Source organism: Scleropages formosus, chromosome 16, assembly GCF_900964775.1.
Source record: "Scleropages formosus chromosome 16, fSclFor1.1, whole genome shotgun sequence".
Lineage (NCBI taxonomy): Eukaryota > Metazoa > Chordata > Actinopteri > Osteoglossiformes > Osteoglossidae > Scleropages > Scleropages formosus.
In genome coordinates this window covers 15,228,085-15,249,945 of record NC_041821.1, presented here as the reverse complement: position 1 = coordinate 15,249,945, position 21,861 = coordinate 15,228,085, and the positions used below count along the sequence as shown (strand labels likewise).

Sequence of the window (21,861 nt, the reverse complement as noted above, 5' to 3'; positions counted from 1 at the left end):
CGAAGCAGACGTACGTATAGCTATACAAATAGCGACGTTAAAAAAAAAAAAAAAAAAACCTTTTTTTGTGGTTTAAATATGTTATCCGAATCGATTGAATAAGCTACACGTACGCCCCTTTTGAACTGTTAGAATCACGCGTTCCCTTTTTGCAACAAATTATTGGGATCAAATGTGTTTTAAACAACAGGGGAAAATGGCCCTTTGGGGTTTCACTGTGCTCTTTTTCTGACAGCGAATGTTCAAGTGTGACGCGTGGGTTGCCACGGTGTTCGCTCTACGGTGTAACTCTATCCGCCAAACTGCATCCAAATAGAGCGTCTCAGCGGAGAACTTAGACCGCGAACAACTCGGCGAACAGGACTCGTGTTGTGCAACCACCGGCTGGACGATCCGGTGTCTTTCGCACAGCCCTCGTATCCCCCTGCGTGTCTTCGCCAGCGTCAATAGCGTAGACGGGACCGCAGCTGCTCCGTTTCTTCTCCTCCGCGGCTCATTCCTTAAGACGAATTAAGGAAGATATTTGGCGCTGCCGCGTGTGCCGGGCACCACTTTACGCAAATTACGCAGCGCTCTCAGTAATGGCGTTCGTGTAAGAGATGCGCCTGGCTTGGGAAAAATGAAGCGAAGGAGAAGTTGCGGCTATTAAACAAGCGCTGGGGTTTCCATTCGTGGACTTCGGGTCAAGGGAAGCGACGTTTCAAAGAAGTTCGGGTGAAAGTTGCTGTCCCCGGAGCCCCGAAATGATGAAGCTGAAGTCAAACCAGACGCGGACGTACGATGGCGATGGCTACAAGAAGCGGGCCGCATGTCTGTGTTTCAGGAGCGAGAGTGAGGAGGAGGTGAGGCCGCGGATGCTGAGCTCGCGACAGCGTGGGGCCGGTCTGGACCGGACCGGACCGGACAGAACAGGGCCGGGCTGGGAAGCAGGGCTGTGCAGGGCAGGGCAGAGACTAGACCAGGCCAGGCCGCCTGCTGCTAAGTGCGCGGCTTGTAGGACACAGACGTTGGTTAGGACGTGAAGCGAGTCGCCATGCTCTGTTATGGCAGAATAACAGAAAATGGGGAAAACGTCCACTTCTAGAGGCCGCAGTGGCAATACAGTATTAACACTGCGGACTACACGCTCTTGGGCGGCGAAAGGCGCGACGTAAAACCTGTCGGCGTCTCTTCCTGCGTGTTTTCACGGGGGCGCGTGGCTAAGCCGCCCGCGGCGAACTGAGACGCAGGACGCGCCGCGCCCAACAGTTTCCCGTAAAAAAAAAAAAAAAAAAAACGGTTTTGTTGGGAAATTCACGTTATACCTCCACTTCTGTTACCAAAAAAAGTGCGTGACGAGGTTTAGCACTACAAGGTTCTTCAACTTGTAATAATGTGCTTCAGTGTTGTGTTGTAGGTGGGGGACAGAAAGAAACCCGGCGGTGACGAGCGCGCAGCTGAGCCCGGGCTTCATTCCGTTAGGTCATATGCATCATTAAAGGCGATTATTAAGTTAGGAAAGAAGCTAATCTTGCTAGAGTTTTTGAAGCGTTTAATGATTTTATGTCAGTTTTATTCTGTTCAGCTACCCTGTGGGGTTCATGGGTTTGTCACTTTTCGTGAAACAAACAGGCAGCCGATTTTGCAGACTGACTGAGTCACTAAGAAAGCTGCAGCTGTCTGCTTGTGTCCAGTGATTAGTTTAGTTTAATAAGTGAGTTGAGGGCTGTGATACAGTGAGGACCAACTGGCCCTTTGGCCTTTGTAAGACAAAACTGGATACTCGTGATATGTAACCCATCATGTCTTCTATGTGCTTACTAGTTAGATGACCTCATGCTACTGGTTCCATCTTTGGTGCCTCAAAGCGCCTGTTGCTTGGCCTCCTCAGGTGTTGCTGGTGAGCAGCAGCCGACATCCCGATAAGTGGATTGTTCCCGGAGGGGGGATGGAGCCGGAAGAGGAACCGAACGTTGCTGCCGTTCGAGAAGTTTGCGAAGAGGTCAGCCTGCTTCTTTGATTAACAGCTGTCTGTAGTTTCCACTGCGTTCACTGGGTAATTCAACATCTGTTAGATACTGTTGTGATACATGTATAGCACAAATGTGTACATTCTGGAAGGCTTGCTTGTTGGATGCATCTTGCCTGACTTTGCAGCTTGATGGAGAGGAGAGGTTGGAGTTTGAGAAGGACTTAACAAATTAACAGCTTTCACTATTCAAAACCTGCTATTGCAGTTTTGTGTCATTTCAAAGCATCCTACACCTCTGCTGTATGTTCAGTGAGCAAGTGCCCACATGCTTTGCATCGCATAGCTGGTCCTTGGTGTGTATGCTCCTCACATCATGCAAGGTAACAAGACATGGATGCCTAACTGTACATTTCCAGCTTATGTCTCTTAACAATTTTACTTCATTTTCTGTCAGTGGCCCAATTTTAGTTTGATTTAGTTTAGTGAAGATCGTTTTATTCAATAGTACATATGCGTTTTACTTTATTTTTAAAATTATTATAGCTTTTTTTCTAATTTCTACACCTGTATACCCCTGTTGAAGCAATTCCAGGTTAGTGCCGCACTTTTGGGCACATCAGTAGGGTCTTTCAGTCTTCTTGATCCAGCAACAATTCATCGCCTGCTTCAGTTTCCTGCTGATCTGCTGCTGTTTTTTGAAGTCTAGGGTGATTATCTGAAACCCTGCAGTGGCCCAGCTCCTTCTAGTAGTTTATGCGAGGTGGATGTATTGCTGAAAACATCTGCAGTGTGCAGTACCTGGCCAGTCCCCAGGTTGCTGATCTTTTCACTGATCTTTGCAGCCAAAAGCACTGTAACCTCTTCATTACAGTTACTGGTATGCTTTATGGTACAGAGTAGTGTTTAGCCTGAAAGAGTGCAAAACCAAGATTGTTTTTTTGCTGTTCTTTGAGTTTGAACATTTTTAACTCAAGTCTAGTTTGTCAGCATTTTCGTTTTGCGTTTCTTATTTTTTTGGCCATATTATACATGGTGAGCACACGTAACATGCTTTTGGTCCCATATAACAAATAGCTGCAGCCAGTTATTCCCCATCGCTCCCATTTTATTGGTTGGGTGTTAAGTTTAGGGTTTGCTGTGGAGTCCAAATGAAAGCTAGATGCTGTTGAAAGCTGGCTAAGAAAAGCCTTTGACAACATGGAACACATTTCATTAAAAAGGAAAATTCAGTCAGATTTAAATGAAATTCAATCTCTTTGCTAGATAATTTGAGAAAAAGCAATGATGACCAATGTGATAACTTTATTCAGCTGTTACACATTAGGACCTTTTTAAATGCAGCCATTTTTTATATGTGAAATCATTACATGTTGTATGTAAAATAGTTTAGCAACTTTCTCCACAGCAACTTACAATGTCAGAATTGCTACATTACGTTAGTACTTGAGAGGTCTAGGTAGAAAAAAGAGGAAAACTTTTTTTTTTTTTTTAATAAGAGAACAGCAGTGGGTTACAGTAGCAGACACAAACAGCATACCAAGAAACTGCAAATATGTCCACATAAGTAAAATAAGGACAAAAGATTGCAATATTTCACAGCTGTGATTACATACTACCATCTAATAAGTTCCAAAAGAAATCCAAGACATAGCTGGACAGTCTTGAATTACTGATTTTTGAATCCAGTCTTGTATCCATCTAGGAGATTATTCTGCAGAAAGATTGCTGATAAATGGCTGAAACTATGTTCATGAGTTTTGGGAAGAAAATGGAGGTGACTGGTATGTATTTCTGAGCTGGGTTTGGTTTGAGATTTTTTTTTTTTTTTTTTTTTTTTTTTTAAATGGTGGATGGAAAGCAATCAGAGGGCAGTGAGAAATTAAATATTGTAGTGTGCTGTGGAAGGGATTCATTTTGACTGAAGAAATGGTACAGTGAAAGGATGCCAGAAGCTCTGTATAAGCCCTTAAGTCTGAGAATTTTAGATTTCCACCATTGTCATCTTGCAGCATGGAATCTGATTCTGTTAGTACAAAGTGTAGCTGATAGCTGTGAGTTGGAAGGGCGACGTGCGTGCTTGTTGGGATGTAAGAAAGTATAGAGGGTAAGGCAGAAGATAGAGGTGAAAGGAGATTGGTGATACTAAGACATTTGTGGTGTATAGGAGGGGGATTAGAATAGAGTAGAGGGATGAATGTGTGAGGGATTTTTGGTTGAAACATAATGGAGGGTGCAGAGGTGGAAGGTGGAGTGGGAGTAGTGACTGAAGAGTGAAAGAAGATGAAGTTGGGGGGGGGGGGGGGGGTGACCTGGAACAACAGGTAGTGTAATGGTTACAGCTGCCACTTGAAGGATTCTGAGGATTCAGATTTGAATCACACCTCCTGTGGCACCCTTGATCAACTTGTCTGGAATTGGTTCAGCAAAATTTACCCAGCTTTACAAACAGTACATCGTTGTAGCTTTGAATAAAGTCATGGGATAAAGAAACAAATGTATATGTAAGATGTTAAAGTCTTTTAAGAAACAGTGAGGAGGACAGTAGAGAGCAACAACAGATAATGCAGTCAGGACAGTAAAAGATATGGCGTGAAGCTCAAATGAGGACAGTAAAATGTTGTTGAAGAGGAGAACTGGATATTCCCATTGAGGAGAGATGATCAAGCCTGTACTCCTACCTCTGCCAATGGACAGGGTTGTGGTCGAAGAGGTAATTGGTGGGAAGTGTTCCATGTGTGGATTAATGTTTGTGTTTTGGGGAGGGCCAGGAGATCGGATGAGAGGAAGCACAGACCAGATTAAATAATCCTCCTTTGCAGCAGACTGGCAGTTCCAGTGGTCCACTTAAAAATTTGAGGAGAAGAGAGGAAAAACAAGGAGGATTTTTCTGGTTTTTGTTATGGAAGAAGTGGTCTTTGGTGGTTGTCTGTTATTGCCCACATAGCAGAGGTAGACTCAATTTTCTTGAACTATTACCTGTTAGCTAAGGTCGATTGAATGACAGAGCTGATGCGGAACAAGGTGTCTTGAGGGAAGGTGAGTCTTCAAGAGATTTATGGACATTAGGAGACTGGGGAGCAGATGTTAAATGAGCTTTCTCCCAACAGGAATCCTGAAAATGACAAAAAATATTAATTAATGCATAATATAAGCTCTCATATGTCTTCTATGCATCAAAATTTAATACATTAAGGGCCTGTATTTTTGTTGTCTATGTCAGGAATATGGGCCAAGCTGGGCCAGTCCAGATTTATCTTAATTTCAAGGCTTGTAGTATATAAATTAAGATGGCAGTAGACTTTCATGTAAAATATTTAATGAATTTGAAAAATTGATTTTCAAAATGTGTACCATTTGGATTAGTTACTGCCTTATGTACTTTCCACTAAGGGCAACAAGACTTAAGTGACTGTTAGTTCTAATTAATTGCTGTGTTTTCTTGTCCTGTGGTGGACACTCTTATGCTCTATGCTTCTGGGATAGATTCTAGACCACCATGATGTTGCATTGGTTAATTTGGTATTTATAATCTGTATTCAGAATGCAAGAGAATAGTATTTGTTACAAAGGGTGAATCTGAAAGGCTGTTAATTGTTTTGAGAGCTGTGACGGTGAGCCCATGGGTGTCCTAGGGAGAGCATGCTCTGATACTGCCAAGCAGGATGTACTGTAGTGGTTAGGACTATTATTTTGTACTCTGAAGGTCCTGGTTTAAATTCCTGCTCTTACTGTTGTACCCTTGAGAAAGGTACTTACCATGAAGTGGTCAGAGAGAATACCATCCTTTCTAAATGGGTAAACTAGCTTATGTAAAACTAAGTGGGAGATTGGCTTCTACAAGGCTGTATTATATATCACTATAGTTTTTTCCAGATCGGTTTATGCCCTATTGTGCAGTTTGTATGGGGTCTGAAGTTTTGGCCTTTGGGGCAGGGGGGTGAGTGTACCAAGTGGTGGTTGGATTGCATGTTGGATCCAGCCACCACTTGGTATGTCACATGGGAATTTCTTTGTTCTTTGCCATAAGAACAAGGTTAATAGAGATTTGTGAAACCTGCAGAACAACAGTTGTCCATGACCTGATTAGTGCAGCCCTTGTTCTAGGGCATGTTGCAGTGAAAGCCTTGGTGTTGTATATGGTCTCCAATCAACAACGGTACTGTTCTTTGACAGAAGGAAACACCTCTACACCTGGGTCTCTGCTCTTGAGAACATACCCTTTCTGTGTCCCTTGGTATGTGGTGCACAGGGCCAGAAGCTGTGGATGTGCACAAAGTCATGGTTTATTAATAGGGTGAAATTGGAACCAAAAGAAGGTGGAGCTGTTACAGGGCCATCGGGAGCTAATCGTCCCCCTTCTAGCTGTATAACCCACTCTTACCTCCACTTCAGAATTGTGCCCTAAAGGTCTCCCATCATGCTGAGATATGAGAACAAACCTAGGTCTGCACAGTTAGTTCAGGCAAATGTCTTTATTCCCCCCAGTTTTGTGATGAAATGTTAATTGTTTGCATACAGGTCACCTCAAGTTGGTTTTGTTAAGATCCGATGACAATTTTAATGTCAAAACTGCATAAACTAAAATGTTGGATTATTTAGGCTCTTGTTCAATTCTGGGTTACGTTTATAATATACTGTGCCTGAGAACGTCTTATTAGAGATCCCCAGGTATATTGAACTTAGTTTTTACCTCTGACATTTATCAGTACAGTCTGTCCTTGGAACAGACACAAACACATGCTTATTTTAATTTTTAGGATAAAAATTATGGAAAATAAGAGTTCCAGGTTGTAGTCATAGAAAACGTGCATCTCTAACGTCAGGTAAGGCAGTGTTTTGACTGTGTGACCACCAAATTTATAATAATTATATATTGCATTTCCTACCTGTTTCATTAAAACTGTGCCAAATACAAGACCTCATAGGATGGGGCCTGTCCCCCAATCACATGGTTAGCGAACACGGTAAAGAGTAATCACTCTTGATGTTAGCCATGCAATGGCTATATTCACTAACAACGTTTTGAATTACTACTTAGTGAAAGTGCTGATTTTATATGTATATAAAAATCAGGCAGCACAGTGGCACAGCGAGTAGCGTTGCTGTCTCACACCGCCTGGGTTGTGCGAGAGGACATGGGTTCGATCCCTGCTCAGTCTGTGTAGAGTTTGAATGTTCTCCCCATGTCTGCGTGGACTTCTTCCAGTTTCCTCCCACAGTCCAAAGACATGCTATGTTCAGGTTCACCCATAGTGTGTGTGTGTGTGTGTGTGTGTGTGTGTGTGTGTGTGTGTGAGAGAGAGAGTGTGTTTCACTGATGTATGGATGAGTGACCCATTGTAAGTGGTGTACAGTATTTACCAGTGTAAGTCACCTTGGTAAATTAGGTATGGGCTGATAATACTACATAGTTTGCTGGAATTTGCTTTGGAGAAAAGCATCTGCTAAATGAATAAATGTGAATGTATAGTTTAATATGCTGAGTCACTAGTTCAGCCACTCTTGATGTTAGAGCTGCTTAAAATTCATTTGACTGTGGTCACCAGTGTGGTTTTACTATACTTCTAGCTGTAATTTGCATTTTATCAACCTCACATTTAGCCAGTTTTTGAGTATTCATAGCATTTGTAGTACAGCTATGAAGTTTTAACACACTAGAGACCTTTACCAGCAGTTTAAACACAGACGCTATAGCAAGAGGGTTTTGGATCAGTATTTACTAAGAGCTCAGAATGTACAGCTCTACAGCTTAATATAGCCTGTCAAGCATGTCTTTGGCCACTCCAGTTACCTCTGTTACTTTATACTGTCCCATTTCCAGCTTGCTCCACACTCCGATTAACATTGCATAAACAAATACTGGCATGTTGTCAGCAGAGACCCAAGAATTGAACAGGCATTTCTAACCCTTCTCCATTTCACACACAAAAGGTCAGCTAATGTAAGTGACAATTTACTAGCCTTATATCTTTCTATTTATTTTGTATCCCAGGGAAGTTTCAGATGTCTAAAGCTATGTTTTGTGAAACTTTGACTGGATACACCTGTGGATAGAATCACATCAGTTGGACCCTAAAATTCAAAAGCAGAATCATCCGCCTAACTGTTTCTTCCTCTTTTAGTGTATTCTTCAGGTTGTCTTTTGATACATATTTTTTTCTTCCCAGGACCCTTAAAATGCAAGCATGGGTTTGTAGATGATTCCAGATGTGTTATTTATGGGGTCAGTCACAAAATGTTCTTTTAAATATTCATTTTTACGAAACCTACTCCTTTGAATGTACAAGTGATTGACCCTCATTTGTTTTGATGTGATCATTTATCTTGTTTACTGGATCACAGTACATACAACACTGAAGTAGAGCCGTAAACTCCGTTACCTCGTTTACTGGGCCACAAATTTAAAATGTGATATTTTGTAACAAGGAAATATAGTGAATTCTGTGCTTTTTGGAAGCATAATGTATGTCAAAATGACCCATATATAGGCCAATTCATAAACTTATGTAGAAAGCATTTTATTTTGACTAAAAGCTTGATTAGAATTTTTATATATGCTGAAAAGAAGGGTACTGATGAGTAGTTTCCAGGTTTTGACTTGCAACAAAGTGTGTCAGCCCCACCCCAGTCTGACTTGATCAGAATGATCCCTATGCCCACCTGCCCTTTAGGTATGACAGGGAGGGCCAGGTAAACATAAGGACACAAGACAGTGGAGCATATATTGTTTGCTTGTCTTTTCAAGCACTACCTATGAAATGGATGGTACCCATAGAGCCCTAGTGTATGAGGCATCAAAGCAAAGAGCATAATTTTGGCACTTGAATGACTGTGTTTTCCTAACATTTCTTTTGATTCCTTCAACAGGCTGGGGTTAAGGGAACATTAGGACGACTAGTAGGCATATTTGAGGTGAGGATATTCATAATGGACTTTTCTCCTGCTGGAATTTTGCCAAACAAATAAACCCTGTTAACTGGAATTCCTATTAGCATGAATCTGGTGATGTCCTCAGTCTTTCAGAAATCCACATGTGAAATTCAGCCTCATTCCATTATTGCAGTTAACTTTTCCAGTTGGTCAGTGGTTTCATAAATGGTTTCAACAGTACTATTTTGCACCTTTTTTTATGTTTATTTCACTTTAAATTGTTTATAAACACATCTCATTTCTGCTCATCATTATGAACTTCATTCAGAACCGAGACCGGAAACACAGGACATATGTATATGTCCTTATTGTCACGGAGGTTCTGGAGGACTGGGAAGACTCCGTCAACATTGGTATGTGTTTTTCTGTTGCTTTCTCATAAGGTGATAGAGGACAACCTTAAGTCTCTCAATTTTACAAAATGAAGAAGCCCTTTAGGTTATTTTCCTTAAGATATAACAATGTGTTTTCTTATTGGCCAGCTTTAATTCACACTAATACTAAAATCTCATTCACTGACATTTTAAATCGTATGTATGTGTGGCCTGAATATATTGATTGTTCATCTTACATTTCTGTGTAATGCCAAGAAGATTGAAAGCAGAGATTTCACTCATCAGTCAGATGCATGTTTATACATCTCTGAAGAAAGTGTTTAGTAATGTACTATTTGCAGGGTTCACACTATTACTGAAGGTTGTATTGCCTGTTTTCTTGGATGCTTTCTGCTTTAGTGTCCAAGGTATGTAAATGAAAAGTAATATTACCTACAGTGTGTTGAAATATGCTAATTCAGTGTTGAATCACCAAGGTCTAGTTGGTTAAGACCAGTTAGAAAGGACTGTTTGCATCAATAAGTAATGTCTTATAGGTGACCAGTGGTAAATGTCAGTTTCCTTTAGTTCATTAGACTAAGATAATAGTTGCAGCTTTGTGAAAACATGTGGATGTGTTCCAGTGTCCTGAGCACCACTGTGAGTCTGATCTCTGCTCCTATTGACAGGGAGAAAAAGGGAATGGTTTAAAATAGATGATGCCCGGCAGGTGCTACAGTGCCACAAGCCTGTGCAGGCCTCCTACTTCGAAGCACTGCAGCAGGGCTGCCTGACCAGCAACGGGACACCCTTGGTGGCCACAATAGCTGGAGACATATCCCCGCCCTACAGCATCAGTCAGAGCTCCGTGTCAGGTGTCAGATAACCAGGACACCACAAGGGCACATCCTTTCCCAGAGCTTTGACGATGCCACATTTTTCTTTCTTATTTCTTTCTTCTGTCAGCCCCGATGCTGCCTCCCTCTCCGTGGTGACAAAGACAAAAAATACGGTTTGCCTTGCCAGCCTTTTGTGTCAGAATGGTGGCACAGACTTGACAAGCTGGGCAAAAGTAATTCCCCCCCACTTTTTCTTATGAATGATTGCATGAAAATCTCCTCTGTTCTTTCCTTTTCCAAGATATCAGATTTTTCAAATGCAAAAATTACTTTTTACTGTTGTGATGTAAAAATATGTATAGTGCTTACATTCAAGGCCGTTAAGAGTCTTTTAATGTTGTCTTTTTGTTTTTTTTGTTTTTTTTTTGTGCATTTTCCACTCTTCCTTCCTTACAGGTAATGGAGATGTATTGCAGGCGTGTCAAACTTAAGTTTCTAGCTTGCCATATGAATTCCGAATTCCATACTAAACCCATTTCACTAGATGAATTGGTTGAATAGTGTTTTATTTTAAGTATTGATAAAATTCCCTAGAAGTAAAGCATTGCCATAGCCTGAACACATTGTGAAAGGGCTGCAGTCCTCAGATTACCTTGGCTGTTGTTTCATATATGCAACAAAAAAAAGCTAAACTAAATAATGAAGCATGGACATTTCAACAAATTACACACAATATCATCAAAGAAGCATGAACTCAATCAGAACAGGACCATTTGTGGGCCACATTTATTTGATATGAGCACTGGTATTTGTCTTACAAGCATAAGTGTTGTAACTGGAAAAGTTTAAACAATTTGATAATGGAGCCATTACTTTACCAAATGACACCATTTGGAGGGGTGGTGTAATGTTACCAGTGAGTTTAGATTTCAGGTTTTTTTTTTTTCTCCTTTCTCTTTTCCCCCCCCTCAGTCCTAACTATAATGCTAGCCATATAGAAGTGGACCCGTGAGTTGAAATTGGCCTCTGTTGGTTGTGAGTGAAATAAAGTGGAGGACTGGTAATTTAATTATGGTTTTTATAACCAAGTGGAATGCAGGTTTTTCTGAATTCATTGTATTTGGTAATCGGAGAGGTGAAATTGACCTCAGTCTTTGCACTAAACATTGTGAGACCAATGAAATTGAGAATGGCAAATGTATTTCTCATGAAAAATACTGGCAACCCTCGCGTCACAAAATTAGCCTTCCTGATAAGGGTGGGCATATTGAGATTTTGGATACTGAACACCTATTTCCTGTTAAATAGGCAAAAATAATGTTCCCAGCACATCCAAAAACCGCAAACAAATTCACCCAAATATAATTAGAACACCATAAAACACCTATATAATTATCAACCCATGACTATAGAATACATTTGCAGTTACCTTTGTTTAGCAGATTTTTTTTTTTCCTCCCCCCCCCCCCCCCCCCCCCCAAAAAAAAAAAAAAATGATATACATGGCAGAAACCAATAGAGATGTGCATTACATCTGTTACCTTTGCTGTCCTGCTTCCAGTAGTTTTTGGAAAACCCACTGCAGTTTTTGCTGTAGAAAACTCCAGAATGAAGTTACTGCTCTGTGGTAATTCCCACTTTTTAATTGAACAGTTTTCCATAACGAGCAATAAATCAAGCAGGGATCTGCTGAGCACATTGCATCTTTTGTGAACAACTTTCTAAAACTGCACACTACTGTTAAAATGTTTATACATATATAAAAAACCGTCCAACTAAACTTTTCCTGTCATCTCCAATCATTTAGTTGACCAGCCCCATATGGCTGACAGACACTGCTGTGGAATTTCAATACACTTCTCTTAAAGCAGCATTACTAACACACCAACAGATGGAGATATCTGGATGCAGACATCAACTACAGTACGTCACTGCACTTCCGTGTCACTCACGTGATGTGGGACTTTTAGATTTTACTTAAAGGTCATTATACTTTTTTTGTTCTGTAAATTGAAAACTGGGTATCAAAAGCCCATTTTTCCAAAATTTGAGAGTTTGAACATTGAAGATTGCAAATATGTATACATATAGAAAACTCTGAATTTGCATTTTTTTAAAGTGGACATGTGTCCTAGAAAAGCCATTTTCATATCTGTAAAGGAAGGGGTGGAGTAGGCTGTGTATTGTAAAAATTCTTTTTCAGATGTCTAAATGAATTTATACCACAAAAACAGGTACCATATTAGACATCCTTAATTTCTATCCCCATCATAGTAGAGCCTGCTACCAACTTCAAGTGTGAAGATTCACCCAGTTGCTTGAAGTCACTGAAGACACCCAACAAGTGTCAGTTGAATGTTGCTGCTCCATTGTGAGAGGGGTGCATGTGACAGCTGTCTCCTGAACCATAGCAATGGACCTGGTGGTGCTGAGATGCCCCCGGTCTGATATCAGCCAAGGTGCAATGCAGTTTTCACGGTTTCTTCCATTTTGTGTTCATCAGTAGCAAATGTTTACACTGTATTTGTACCGTTTACATACCCTTTGAAATGAACACTGGACTGGTAATTTTTTAAAGACTATCTATGTTTGGAAGGCACTTTTGAAATGGTTGATTGGTTAAGATTCTTAGAATTGAGTCTATGTCAAAGCCTGATTGATACTTACGTTTACCAAATTTAATTATGAGATACAGAAAAATTAAGCCTTGTACAGGGTAGATTTTTAACATGTATGACTAATTTAGATATTGAAAGTTTTTGTTTTTGTTCTTTATAACATCTGGTAGTGTCTGTTTTTAGCCAAGGTGCTTTTTCTGCCTTTTGTGGCTGAGTAGCAGTTGGCATAATACTGTGAAAATAGAGCAACAAAACATGAGCAAGACTTTAATGTGGAAACACAATGGCAAAAAACTGACACACTGATACATATAGGTACAGCACCATTGTTATATGAATGCATTTGTATGAGGTTTCAGGAGCATCTCAGTGAATCTCCAGAGCTACCACGGGAGAATATAATTGTCAGTATGTTAGCTAGCAATGCCTTTTCAGCTTACGTAAACAGCTGCTTGAAATTCTGTGAAATTCGGTAAAATGTACAATGAAATCGACGTATGCTTTTTTTATTTCAGGTGTCAAATTAGATGCAAATAATTGTCCTTTCCTCTGAACAGCACATTGGACAACCTAATCATCTGTTTATAGTAGCCTCAGAACCACCCTTGTGACAATGGAATGACATACTACAGTTGCAGGAGGCACTGTGTTTGTTTAGGGAAGGAGATGGATTTTCTGAAATTCCTGTGAAAAGTTTTAAGTCTGAATATTTCTCAGGCAAAAAGTTAGTCCATCTCTGACCTTAGTAATTGGCTGCTTTTTGGACTTTGGGATCTAAAGATCTTTATTCAGAAACATTGATTCAGATGTATACCAGAGATTGGGATTTGCAGATTAGTAATATGGATGTAATTAAATCATAAATAAGGGTCACTGAGATACAAGGTAGCATGTGGAAAATGTGTTGTACTGTCACTTGGATTGTTCACCGTTCACTTGGGGATTTGATCAATGTACTACTTGCATTGTGATAACAGAGAGGCACATAAATCAAGCCAAAATAGAAAAATTAAAACGTTGGCTTTTTTCTGTGCTGTCTTGGATACAAGCATAGAGCGGTTTAGAATGTATCGAGAAAATTCATACATTGAAGCTCATTTGGCTATGCATCTTCATTGGGTATAATCCTGTTCATACGAAGAGGGAGAAATGACAGGAAGAGGTTTGTTCGTGCATGGTTTATACTTGGCTATTTAGTGTGCCAGTTGATTAGTTGCTTTGTTTCTTGCCAACTTTGTCTGTTCTGACATTACACATTTTTAGGGGTTAACCTCTGCTTTCCCCCAACAATATAAATTTAACATCAAGGTATGTGCAATGCATAGACTGAAAATTGCAGGTATCACCTCAAGAATTGTGCAGTTGATTATTCAAATAGCAGTTTTGAATAAATTTGATGACTGATTTGAACTTCAAGCCCCACTTTTCATTGCAGCAGTGGCCTTGGTGTTTGCTCTTGCTGAAAGGATGGGTTTAATCTGAACATCAGATCATGTACCTCTGTGAAGTCAGTGCTGTATATTTTGTACTTTTACATACACCTTTTATAATATCAACTGTCATACAGAAATTATTTGCAAGGGCTTATTTCAAAATGTATACAATGTGTTAACCATTCTTTTACCTTTAGGGCATGCTCCTGCACTTTATGTGCAAATCAGGCAATAGGTACAACAGATTGGTTCCAAGTGTTTTGTGAAGAGTAAGCATGAAATTGCATAGTCACCTCTACTGATAAAGGCTTGAATGTAGTGTAAAATGATTAAGACCTCTCCCACCAAAAGGGGTTCTTTTCCATGCCAACAATCACCATCTGGTCAAGGTGAGCTTAAAAGGATATTTTTTTTTTTTTTAACCGAGTTTTAAATTGTCAGTAATGTGTTTCTGAACATCAGATATATTTCACCATCAGCATCTGAGCGTGCCCCTTCCAAAGATGAGACTGTTTTTATCCAATAATTTGCTAAATAAATCTGCACAGGAAACATTTTAACAACCTAAAGTCTGGGTAGGCATCCCTTTAGCAATCTGTGTTTGCTGCACTTTGCAATATGTATTGAAGGAATATGTATGTTAATTTTTTTTTTTCCCTCACCCTGGGAAAAAACCAGCTTGTGGAAACTGAAGATTGTAATGTAACGTGCCAACAAATAAAGATACCAGTATTTCATATCCTGTGTGGTCCTCGCAAATTCACGTATGTATGTATTTCAATTGCATGTTTTGCCGCAGTAGTTTGAGGTTTACCACTCAGTTTAAATACAAGCTGTTGAATGTAAGACAACTGGAATTCTGTATTGCCTTCTGTGCTGTTTAGGTTTTATCATAAATCTTGTGTACAACTAAGCTGAATGATCCTTTCCTTTGCCAAGGCATTTAGCTGTATAGTTAAAGGGTAAGAAAGTTAACAGATGATTTAACTAATGTATTTTCTGTGACCAGATTAAATTTAAATACAATTTTGAGATTTATGGAATAATTCACAGTAAATCAAGTTTCCATTATTCTGCTTACTAATAAGAAGCAGCATTTCTCCAATAACTTGAGCTATTCATACTAGGAGTCACATTAAATTTATTTGCACTGACTGTAAACTTTAAATGTTCATATGTTGCACCAAAGCCATTCTGAAAACTGAAATTATGCATAAACCTTCTGTAGCATTTTATGTAATGTTGTGACATTCTTTAAATGGCAAGAAAATTGGTTCCAGGCTGCAACTGCCTTTGAAACAAACTTACATATATTTAATTATACATAAAAAAAAAAAACTAGAACCTAGTGACCAACCATCCAGAGCCTTCACTCTTAACATTTATATAAACAAAAGAATTTCCCAGGAATGAACTAGAGTCTAATCTATAAGAAATATAGGGCTGCCCCAGAATCTATGTCTGCTTGGGATGGGGTTCCTGGAATTCAAGCCAGAGCTGTTTGTTTGGTACTTTTATATCCTTCTTAAACAGTGTGAGCTAAAACTAAACACTTAAAGCTCAAAGGATTAAGTATGACAGCTAACACTATCAGCCTAAACATTAACAAAGATGTAATGGTACAATAAAGACATTACCATTTATTTTAAAAATCTCATTTAAACCTTTATTAAATACAAGTTACTGGGGCTGCTGTCCTCTGCCACGTCCAAAGCCACCTCTCTGTAACGAAAGTGAAGGAAAATGAATGTCTTCCATGTTAACCAAAATCATAGCCATAATCATGTCACTTAAGTGCTGCCTTCTGTGAGCTGGTGAACAGCATGACAGAGGCTAATGACAACCACAGGAGCCTTGTGAACTACCAAAGTCAGCACTCACAAACTGGAACTCTGTAGCTGCTCCAGCACCAGCTTCTGCCTTCTTGTCACTGCCGGCTGCAGAAACAGGAAATGGAAATGAGGATGTTCGCTGTGAGAGCTTCAAATTCTTATCCTCTACATCTGTGTTCAACAGCCACTAATCCGCATTATATTGTCAGCTTACTTTAACAGAAGTTCTACACAGTTCAAAAATAAAATAAATGGCTGAAACCTCACAATATCAGTTTGTGAAGCTGGCCTTCACAGTACCAAAATGAATGCCTACTCCAAAGGCACAGTAAATTGCAACCTTTTCTGGCATCAGCCACCTCGAGTAGGTCTCGCACAAGGTCGAATCTGCATGGGGCAGCTATGTACTAACTTGGAGCTGCAGAGCGTCGGTACGCATCCCTGTCTGCTTCTCCACGGGCCAGGCGGGTCGGCCTCTCCCCCTCCAGGCCTGCAATGCAGAGATGAACATGTGGTGAAACAGTTCACATGGGGAGACAGTGAAAAGTTACCAGATTCTGCCAAGTCATTAAAATTTTCCAGCAAAAAAGGTGCTGTACAGTAGCATCATTTCACATCTTTGTGCACTGAAATATTTGAAAAATTTTCTGTAGCTGTACACTACAGAAAAATAACCAAATGCTGAAATGATGTAGAGCTGCATGGTGCCAAATTCTTTATACCAAAACTGAGGTACATCTCCTCCTCCACTTAGATTTAAAATATTTTCGACATGTTTCGGTGCAATGAAGGATGCATTCGTGTACCATCACTATTATTCTCCCATTTTTACAAAATGAAAGAGTCCAATTCGGTATCATGTCAGCGTTCAGCTGTTTTCTATTTTTTCAAAGGAAATGCCAAAATATCCTTCAGCTGTTACAATTTCTCTCATAGTTTAGTCAGCACCTGCTTAATTTCTGATGCTTACAAGTAAGGCAATCTCTTACAGCAGTGACTTTCAATGGGTTCCTACAAAAAGCCTATGACACCTTGAAAGCTGACATGGCAATATCATAACAAAAAATAAATGAAAACCAGTAGGAAAAATCATATGAAGCTAAACTCTCAGCATTTACATTTATTCACTTAGCAGATGCTTTTCTCCAAAGTGACTTACAATGGATACCATGTAGTGCTACTAGCCCACACACCTTATTCACCAAGGTGACTTACACTGCTAGATACACTACTTACAATGGAAAGATGAAGGAGAAAAGAAATTACCTTTGGGTCTTGGCCTGGCTGTCTCAGGACGTGTTTGGCGACGGAGGGTAGCGGGCACAATTTCAGGGGGCAGGTGCAGGAAATCCCGCAGGTATTGGATACCCTCATTAGTGAGGTACCAATAGAAGTGACGCCAGGCGAATTGTTCCTTTACATAACCACGAGATTTCAACGACTACAAAAGGAAAGAAAGGCCAACAGTTAAAATTCAGCATTAAAAAAAAAAACACATCCAGACCAGGTTTAAATCATCAAAAAATCTGACCAGATACATTTTTTAGGACAGATGGTGCCAGTCTTTTAAATACAATTAAATGATAAGCAAAAATATACTTTGCCTTTGAGAATTTTGGTAATTTCCAGTAAGTTAGGGTACCTGTACTATAAATGTAATTTAGCTAAGACCTTTACTTACGCATTAACAGAGCAGGGTATTTCCACTAAGCCACAGCTTACTTGCTCAAGTTACCGTAATAAGAGCGGAATCTGAACCAGCAGCCTCCAGGCTGCAAGTCAATATCCCAATTGCTGTAATATATTTAGGCCCACTAATGTAGAACAACATTTGCTGTTTGGCATTTGCTTTTTAATACATTAACTGAACAAGGTTTGCTCTCACTACAAAACACCAACATGCGTTTAACTAGAGTCCAGACTAAAGACTTACATGTTCACTCGGGCATATCACCATGAAATTTAATTTAACTTGGCTGCATTTCAGTTTTTCCCCAGTTTTCCCACCTCTGTATGAAAACGTATTAAACTTGTTTCTTTAAATTATAAATTACTAACAATTTCTTCTTGTTGAGCATCGTTTCCCCACAATAAGAACTGAGGGGCCCAACTGACCATTACAGAAGCACCCCATGCTGATCAACTGCCGTGATGGACAAGGCGTACCTTGCTGAACCGGTAAATCAAGCTACCATACAGTAACAGTGCCATTGTTACCTGTAATCTGACTCAGAAGTCCTATTTAATCTAGAATGTCCAGGAGGGGTGGGCAGCCACTGGCACTTGGACCCCCGGAGGTTTTCTTCTCCCTCGAATTTCAGCTGGAAGTTTTTTGTTCCTTTGCTTCGTGGTCAGTAGACATAGCTTTATAAAAACATTTTTTATGTATTACACTAGTTCTGTAGTTTTTGTTTCCTTGTCTGAAGTATTTGTTTCTTTGCTCTATGCCTGTGTTCGAGCGTTCTGTGTGATTGCATGAGAAGAGCGCTCTATAAAAATAAACCGAATTGGTTTAACAGATTACATGATTTAATTTGTTATAGTGTTAGCTGCATGAAACTAAAAGGTCAAGTCAGACAGAAGTGTCTAAATTATCTATTATGGTCTGTTCAATTAAAATGAAGAGCTTTTACATTTACATTTATTTGCTTAACAGACACTTTTCTCCAAAGCGACTTACAACGGATACCATGTAGTGCTACCAGCCCGCACACCTTATTCACCGCGGTGACTTACACTGCTAGATACACTACTTACAAGGGGCCACTCATTCATGCCTCAGTGAAACACACTCTCTCTGTGTCACTCACACACACTATGGGGAACCTGAACAGCATGTCTTTGGACTGTGGGAGGAAACCGGAGCACCCGGAGAAAACCCAGGCAGACACAGGGAGAACATGCAAACTCCACACAGACTGAGTGGGGATTGAACCTTTTAGCACAAGTCTAGATGGTTTTCAAGTTTCCATGTCCTGAAACACCTCACAGAAGAAATCAGCCTTAGATAAACAGTAGAAAATTATTTAAGAGACCTGTTAGACTGCTCTCACACCTGCATAGCCTTCATGACGTGCAGGTTGGGCACATTCTTGTCAGCCAACTCTGGGTGTTTGGCCAGATGTACATCCTTTTTGGCCACCATCACACCCTCCTTGAAAAGAAGCTCATAGATGGCAGTGCGGTTTTTCTTAGGCATCAACATCTGAAAGGACAGAGGGCATTTCTCAGTAAATATTTTTTCATGAACATTTATTCATTTGATGCTTTTCACAAAAGGAGTGTACAATGACACTATGTAGTATTTAGCTGCCACCTTTATTCAAAGTGTTCTATAATGCTGGCTACACTAAAGTCCTTAGTCATTCACCCATCTATATACCAAAGCAATGTAACACGCGTATACAATCACACTACAGGCCATTCACCTGAAATACGTCTCTGAACTGTGGGAGGAAACGTATGTGAAAAATGGGGAGAATGATACTTCACACTGAACGGGAATCGAACCCATGTCATCTCACAACCCAGGCATTGAGAGGTGCCACAATGCAGCAGGAGGCCCTCATCTGACCAAGAAATTATTTTTTCAGCTCTGTAGATCCAAAAGATTTAATGACATATCTATTATAGATTTTTCTTGAGTGCATGGATGGAATATGAATGACTACTAACGTCATCAAACCTTTGGACAATGTTATCTGACAAATGGAAGCATAATAAATAAGGTAGTAAAGTGGTAAAGCCGGCATTGTTGATGGAACTGGAAGAGTCATTCATTGGACTATAATTTTTTATCCAATATAATCATGTATAGTCTGGTAACACTGGGGCAATAATCCTTTAATAAGCTTTCATACAACATGCGTGTATTGTATTTTACCTGTGCCAGGCCAGGGGGGTCTGTTCTCTAATATAAAGACTTCTCACAGAGTCATTTTGGCAACTTTTCACATTTTTCCAGTAAAGGACTTAACGTTTATATTTTGGAGAACAGTACAGAACCTACAGGGACTATGAAATTGTCAAGCTTGATGTGATGTACAAGATATACAGGCGATTACTGAAACAGAATTACAGCCTACCTTCCAAACTTGCTGTGTGAGACCTGAGCCGGGAAAGGGTGCGCATTTTTATGACACAACGTTATAGAGCCGGAAGTTGTAATGCCGTACAAAGTGTTTCTCGCTTACTCAACGGCACCATTTTGTACGGCATAAAAGGGATATCGCTCATGTACGTTATACGTAAACAATGCACACGGTGATAAAGATCAAATCAACGATCATTGATAAATAGATGAAAATTATTATTTATAACGATAACAGCAATTAATGTAGTAACCTTCCATACGCATTTCCCTTTTGACACGTCTTTCCGACACCGTTTGAATCGAGGTTGTTTATTTTTTCGTATATATATATGTAATGTGTTCTGTATATTTAAGATTTTAAAATACAAGTTGTATTCACTATATACAATAAAACGATTAACTAACCTCCAAGAAGTTACATTAAAAATCTTGTCTGTCGGAACTTAATACAGGCCTTGATACAGGCCTATTACAGATTTAATACTTGATATATTATATCCAGCTTTTAGAAGTAAAAGTATTTAAAACAAAATGTTGAAATTAAATTATTATAATTAATATTTGCAGTTATTAAGACAAACTAGTGTCAAACATTACAGTGCCTCTTGTCCATACAGTGACAGACATAGTGATATTGTGATTTTATAAAAATCTATGAGCAAAACAATAAAAATGTCTCCTTAAAATGTTGCAAAAGCAGAGAAGGATAAATTGAAAAGAAAACAATCTACATTAAAAGCCAAGACAGAAATCATCAAATACATTAAAGTCTGGTATTATTGAAAGTACTACTTCTGCTGGTTCGAGTTTATAAACAATATTTCAAATTATAGAAATTAAAGAAAAAAACAGCGCGGACAAAGTAAAATATGTGGAAAAGAGCACAAAAAACACCTGAAACCAGCTCAGATACTGCACTGGCCCTTGAGCTTTATGATTCAGTTATAAAATCATTCCTATTTTCCTTCAAAGGCCAAAGGTGACATCGGCGGTGCAAAAATTATTCATTTTTATCCTGCAGAATTCATCCAGTCTAACATGTTTCCCAATACTTTTGTATAGCTCCAACAAAAACCTTTGTCAATATTTTCTGGTCCATCATCAATATCTGGGAACTGGGAAAAGAAAGGGGAACCTATTTGATTGAGCCAGAAAAAATATCATGCATTAATATAAAATCTTTTAGGGCACTTGTAAGATAATATTCGTACATATAAAATTATTAAACCTCTGGGGTCATTAACATTAATACATTTTTTTCTGTTCTGCTGGCTTCTTGTCTATGCATCTTGACTGTTTGAAATAACATTTGCTGAAGATTTTTCGTGGATTAAGCGGTTTTAGTCTTGAAACACAAAAGACTTTACGATTATAATGCAGGAGGCGGGTAGTTATTAAGGACATGGACATGTGACCTGAAGGTTTGTGGTTTATACCCCAGTCCACGGCTACCTGAGCAAGAAACATTCTAGTTCTAGTAAAACAAGCCAGCTGTACAAACTAAGAGACTAAGTTCTCGAGAAATGAAATGAAATTTCAGTTACGCAGTGACCGATGGTGTATATAATCCCAAAACTAAGGAGAACAAGCATACAAAATGAATAAAACTGCCTAGAATGCCGTTTCAACTACTCATCAATGTTGTGAACCGCGTGGGAGACGCTAAATTGCGGCGAATTACATGCGAGAAGGGGGAAAAAAGCTTTAAAATTGCATGAACCTCGTTAAACGTGTGTCAGTCGCGGCTGACGAGAACATTGCGCTGCGCTGCGTTTCACGCGCCCGGATTCCTGTCAGATCCGTCGTTAATATGCAACGTGCGCGCGCCGCGGCCCATCCCCCACCCGCTGC

The 21,861-nt window shown here is 39.6% G+C and overlaps 2 protein-coding genes across 5 annotated transcripts; one reads left to right on the top strand and one right to left on the bottom strand.

Moving 5' to 3' along the window:
- The first annotated feature begins 326 nt into the window (after positions 1-326).
- Positions 327-11,501, top strand: LOC108927819 (diphosphoinositol polyphosphate phosphohydrolase 1). Its single transcript, XM_018741378.2, has 5 exons — positions 327-842; positions 1,871-1,981; positions 8,819-8,863; positions 9,150-9,234; positions 9,885-11,501. The coding sequence occupies exons 1-5, from the start codon at positions 744-746 to the stop codon at positions 10,079-10,081; spliced, it is 537 nt and encodes a 178-aa protein (XP_018596894.1). The 5' UTR covers positions 327-743; the 3' UTR covers positions 10,082-11,501.
- Positions 11,502-15,750: 4,249 nt separating this feature from the next.
- On the bottom strand, positions 15,751-21,803 carry LOC108927831 (40S ribosomal protein S10-like). 4 transcript variants are annotated; one of them, XM_018741410.1, is made up of 6 exons: positions 20,003-20,047; positions 18,973-19,122; positions 17,184-17,358; positions 16,330-16,407; positions 15,967-16,022; positions 15,751-15,807 (listed from the first exon to the last, which is right to left on the bottom strand). In XM_018741410.1, the coding sequence occupies exons 2-6, from the start codon at positions 19,120-19,122 to the stop codon at positions 15,766-15,768; spliced, it is 501 nt and encodes a 166-aa protein (XP_018596926.1). In that variant the 5' UTR covers positions 20,003-20,047; the 3' UTR covers positions 15,751-15,765. The 4 variants fall into 4 exon arrangements, with proteins under 4 accessions (XP_018596926.1, XP_018596924.1, XP_018596923.1 ...); XM_018741408.1 differs by lacking the exon at positions 20,003-20,047 and adding an exon at positions 21,731-21,803 and having other exon boundaries at positions 15,779-16,022; XM_018741407.1 differs by having other exon boundaries at positions 15,779-16,022.
- Between the last annotated feature and the right edge of the window lie 58 nt (positions 21,804-21,861).

Coding starts and splice junctions, on each gene's coding strand:
- LOC108927819 (XM_018741378.2), top strand. CDS start 744: ATGATGAAGCTGAAGTCAAACCAGACGCGGACGTACGATGGCGATGGC. Junction 843..1,870: donor GGAGCGAGAGTGAGGAGGAG/GTGAGGCCGCGG, acceptor TGGCCTCCTCAG/GTGTTGCTGGTGAGCAGCAG. Junction 8,864..9,149: donor GACTAGTAGGCATATTTGAG/GTGAGGATATTC, acceptor AACTTCATTCAG/AACCGAGACCGGAAACACAG.
- LOC108927831 (XM_018741408.1), bottom strand. CDS start 19,122: ATGTTGATGCCTAAGAAAAACCGCACTGCCATCTATGAGCTTCTTTTC. Junction 17,359..18,972: donor ACGTCATGAAGGCTATGCAG/GTGTGAGAGCAG, acceptor TTCCTTTTGTAG/TCGTTGAAATCTCGTGGTTA. Junction 16,408..17,183: donor AGCCAGGCCAAGACCCAAAG/GTAATTTCTTTT, acceptor TCTGCATTGCAG/GCCTGGAGGGGGAGAGGCCG.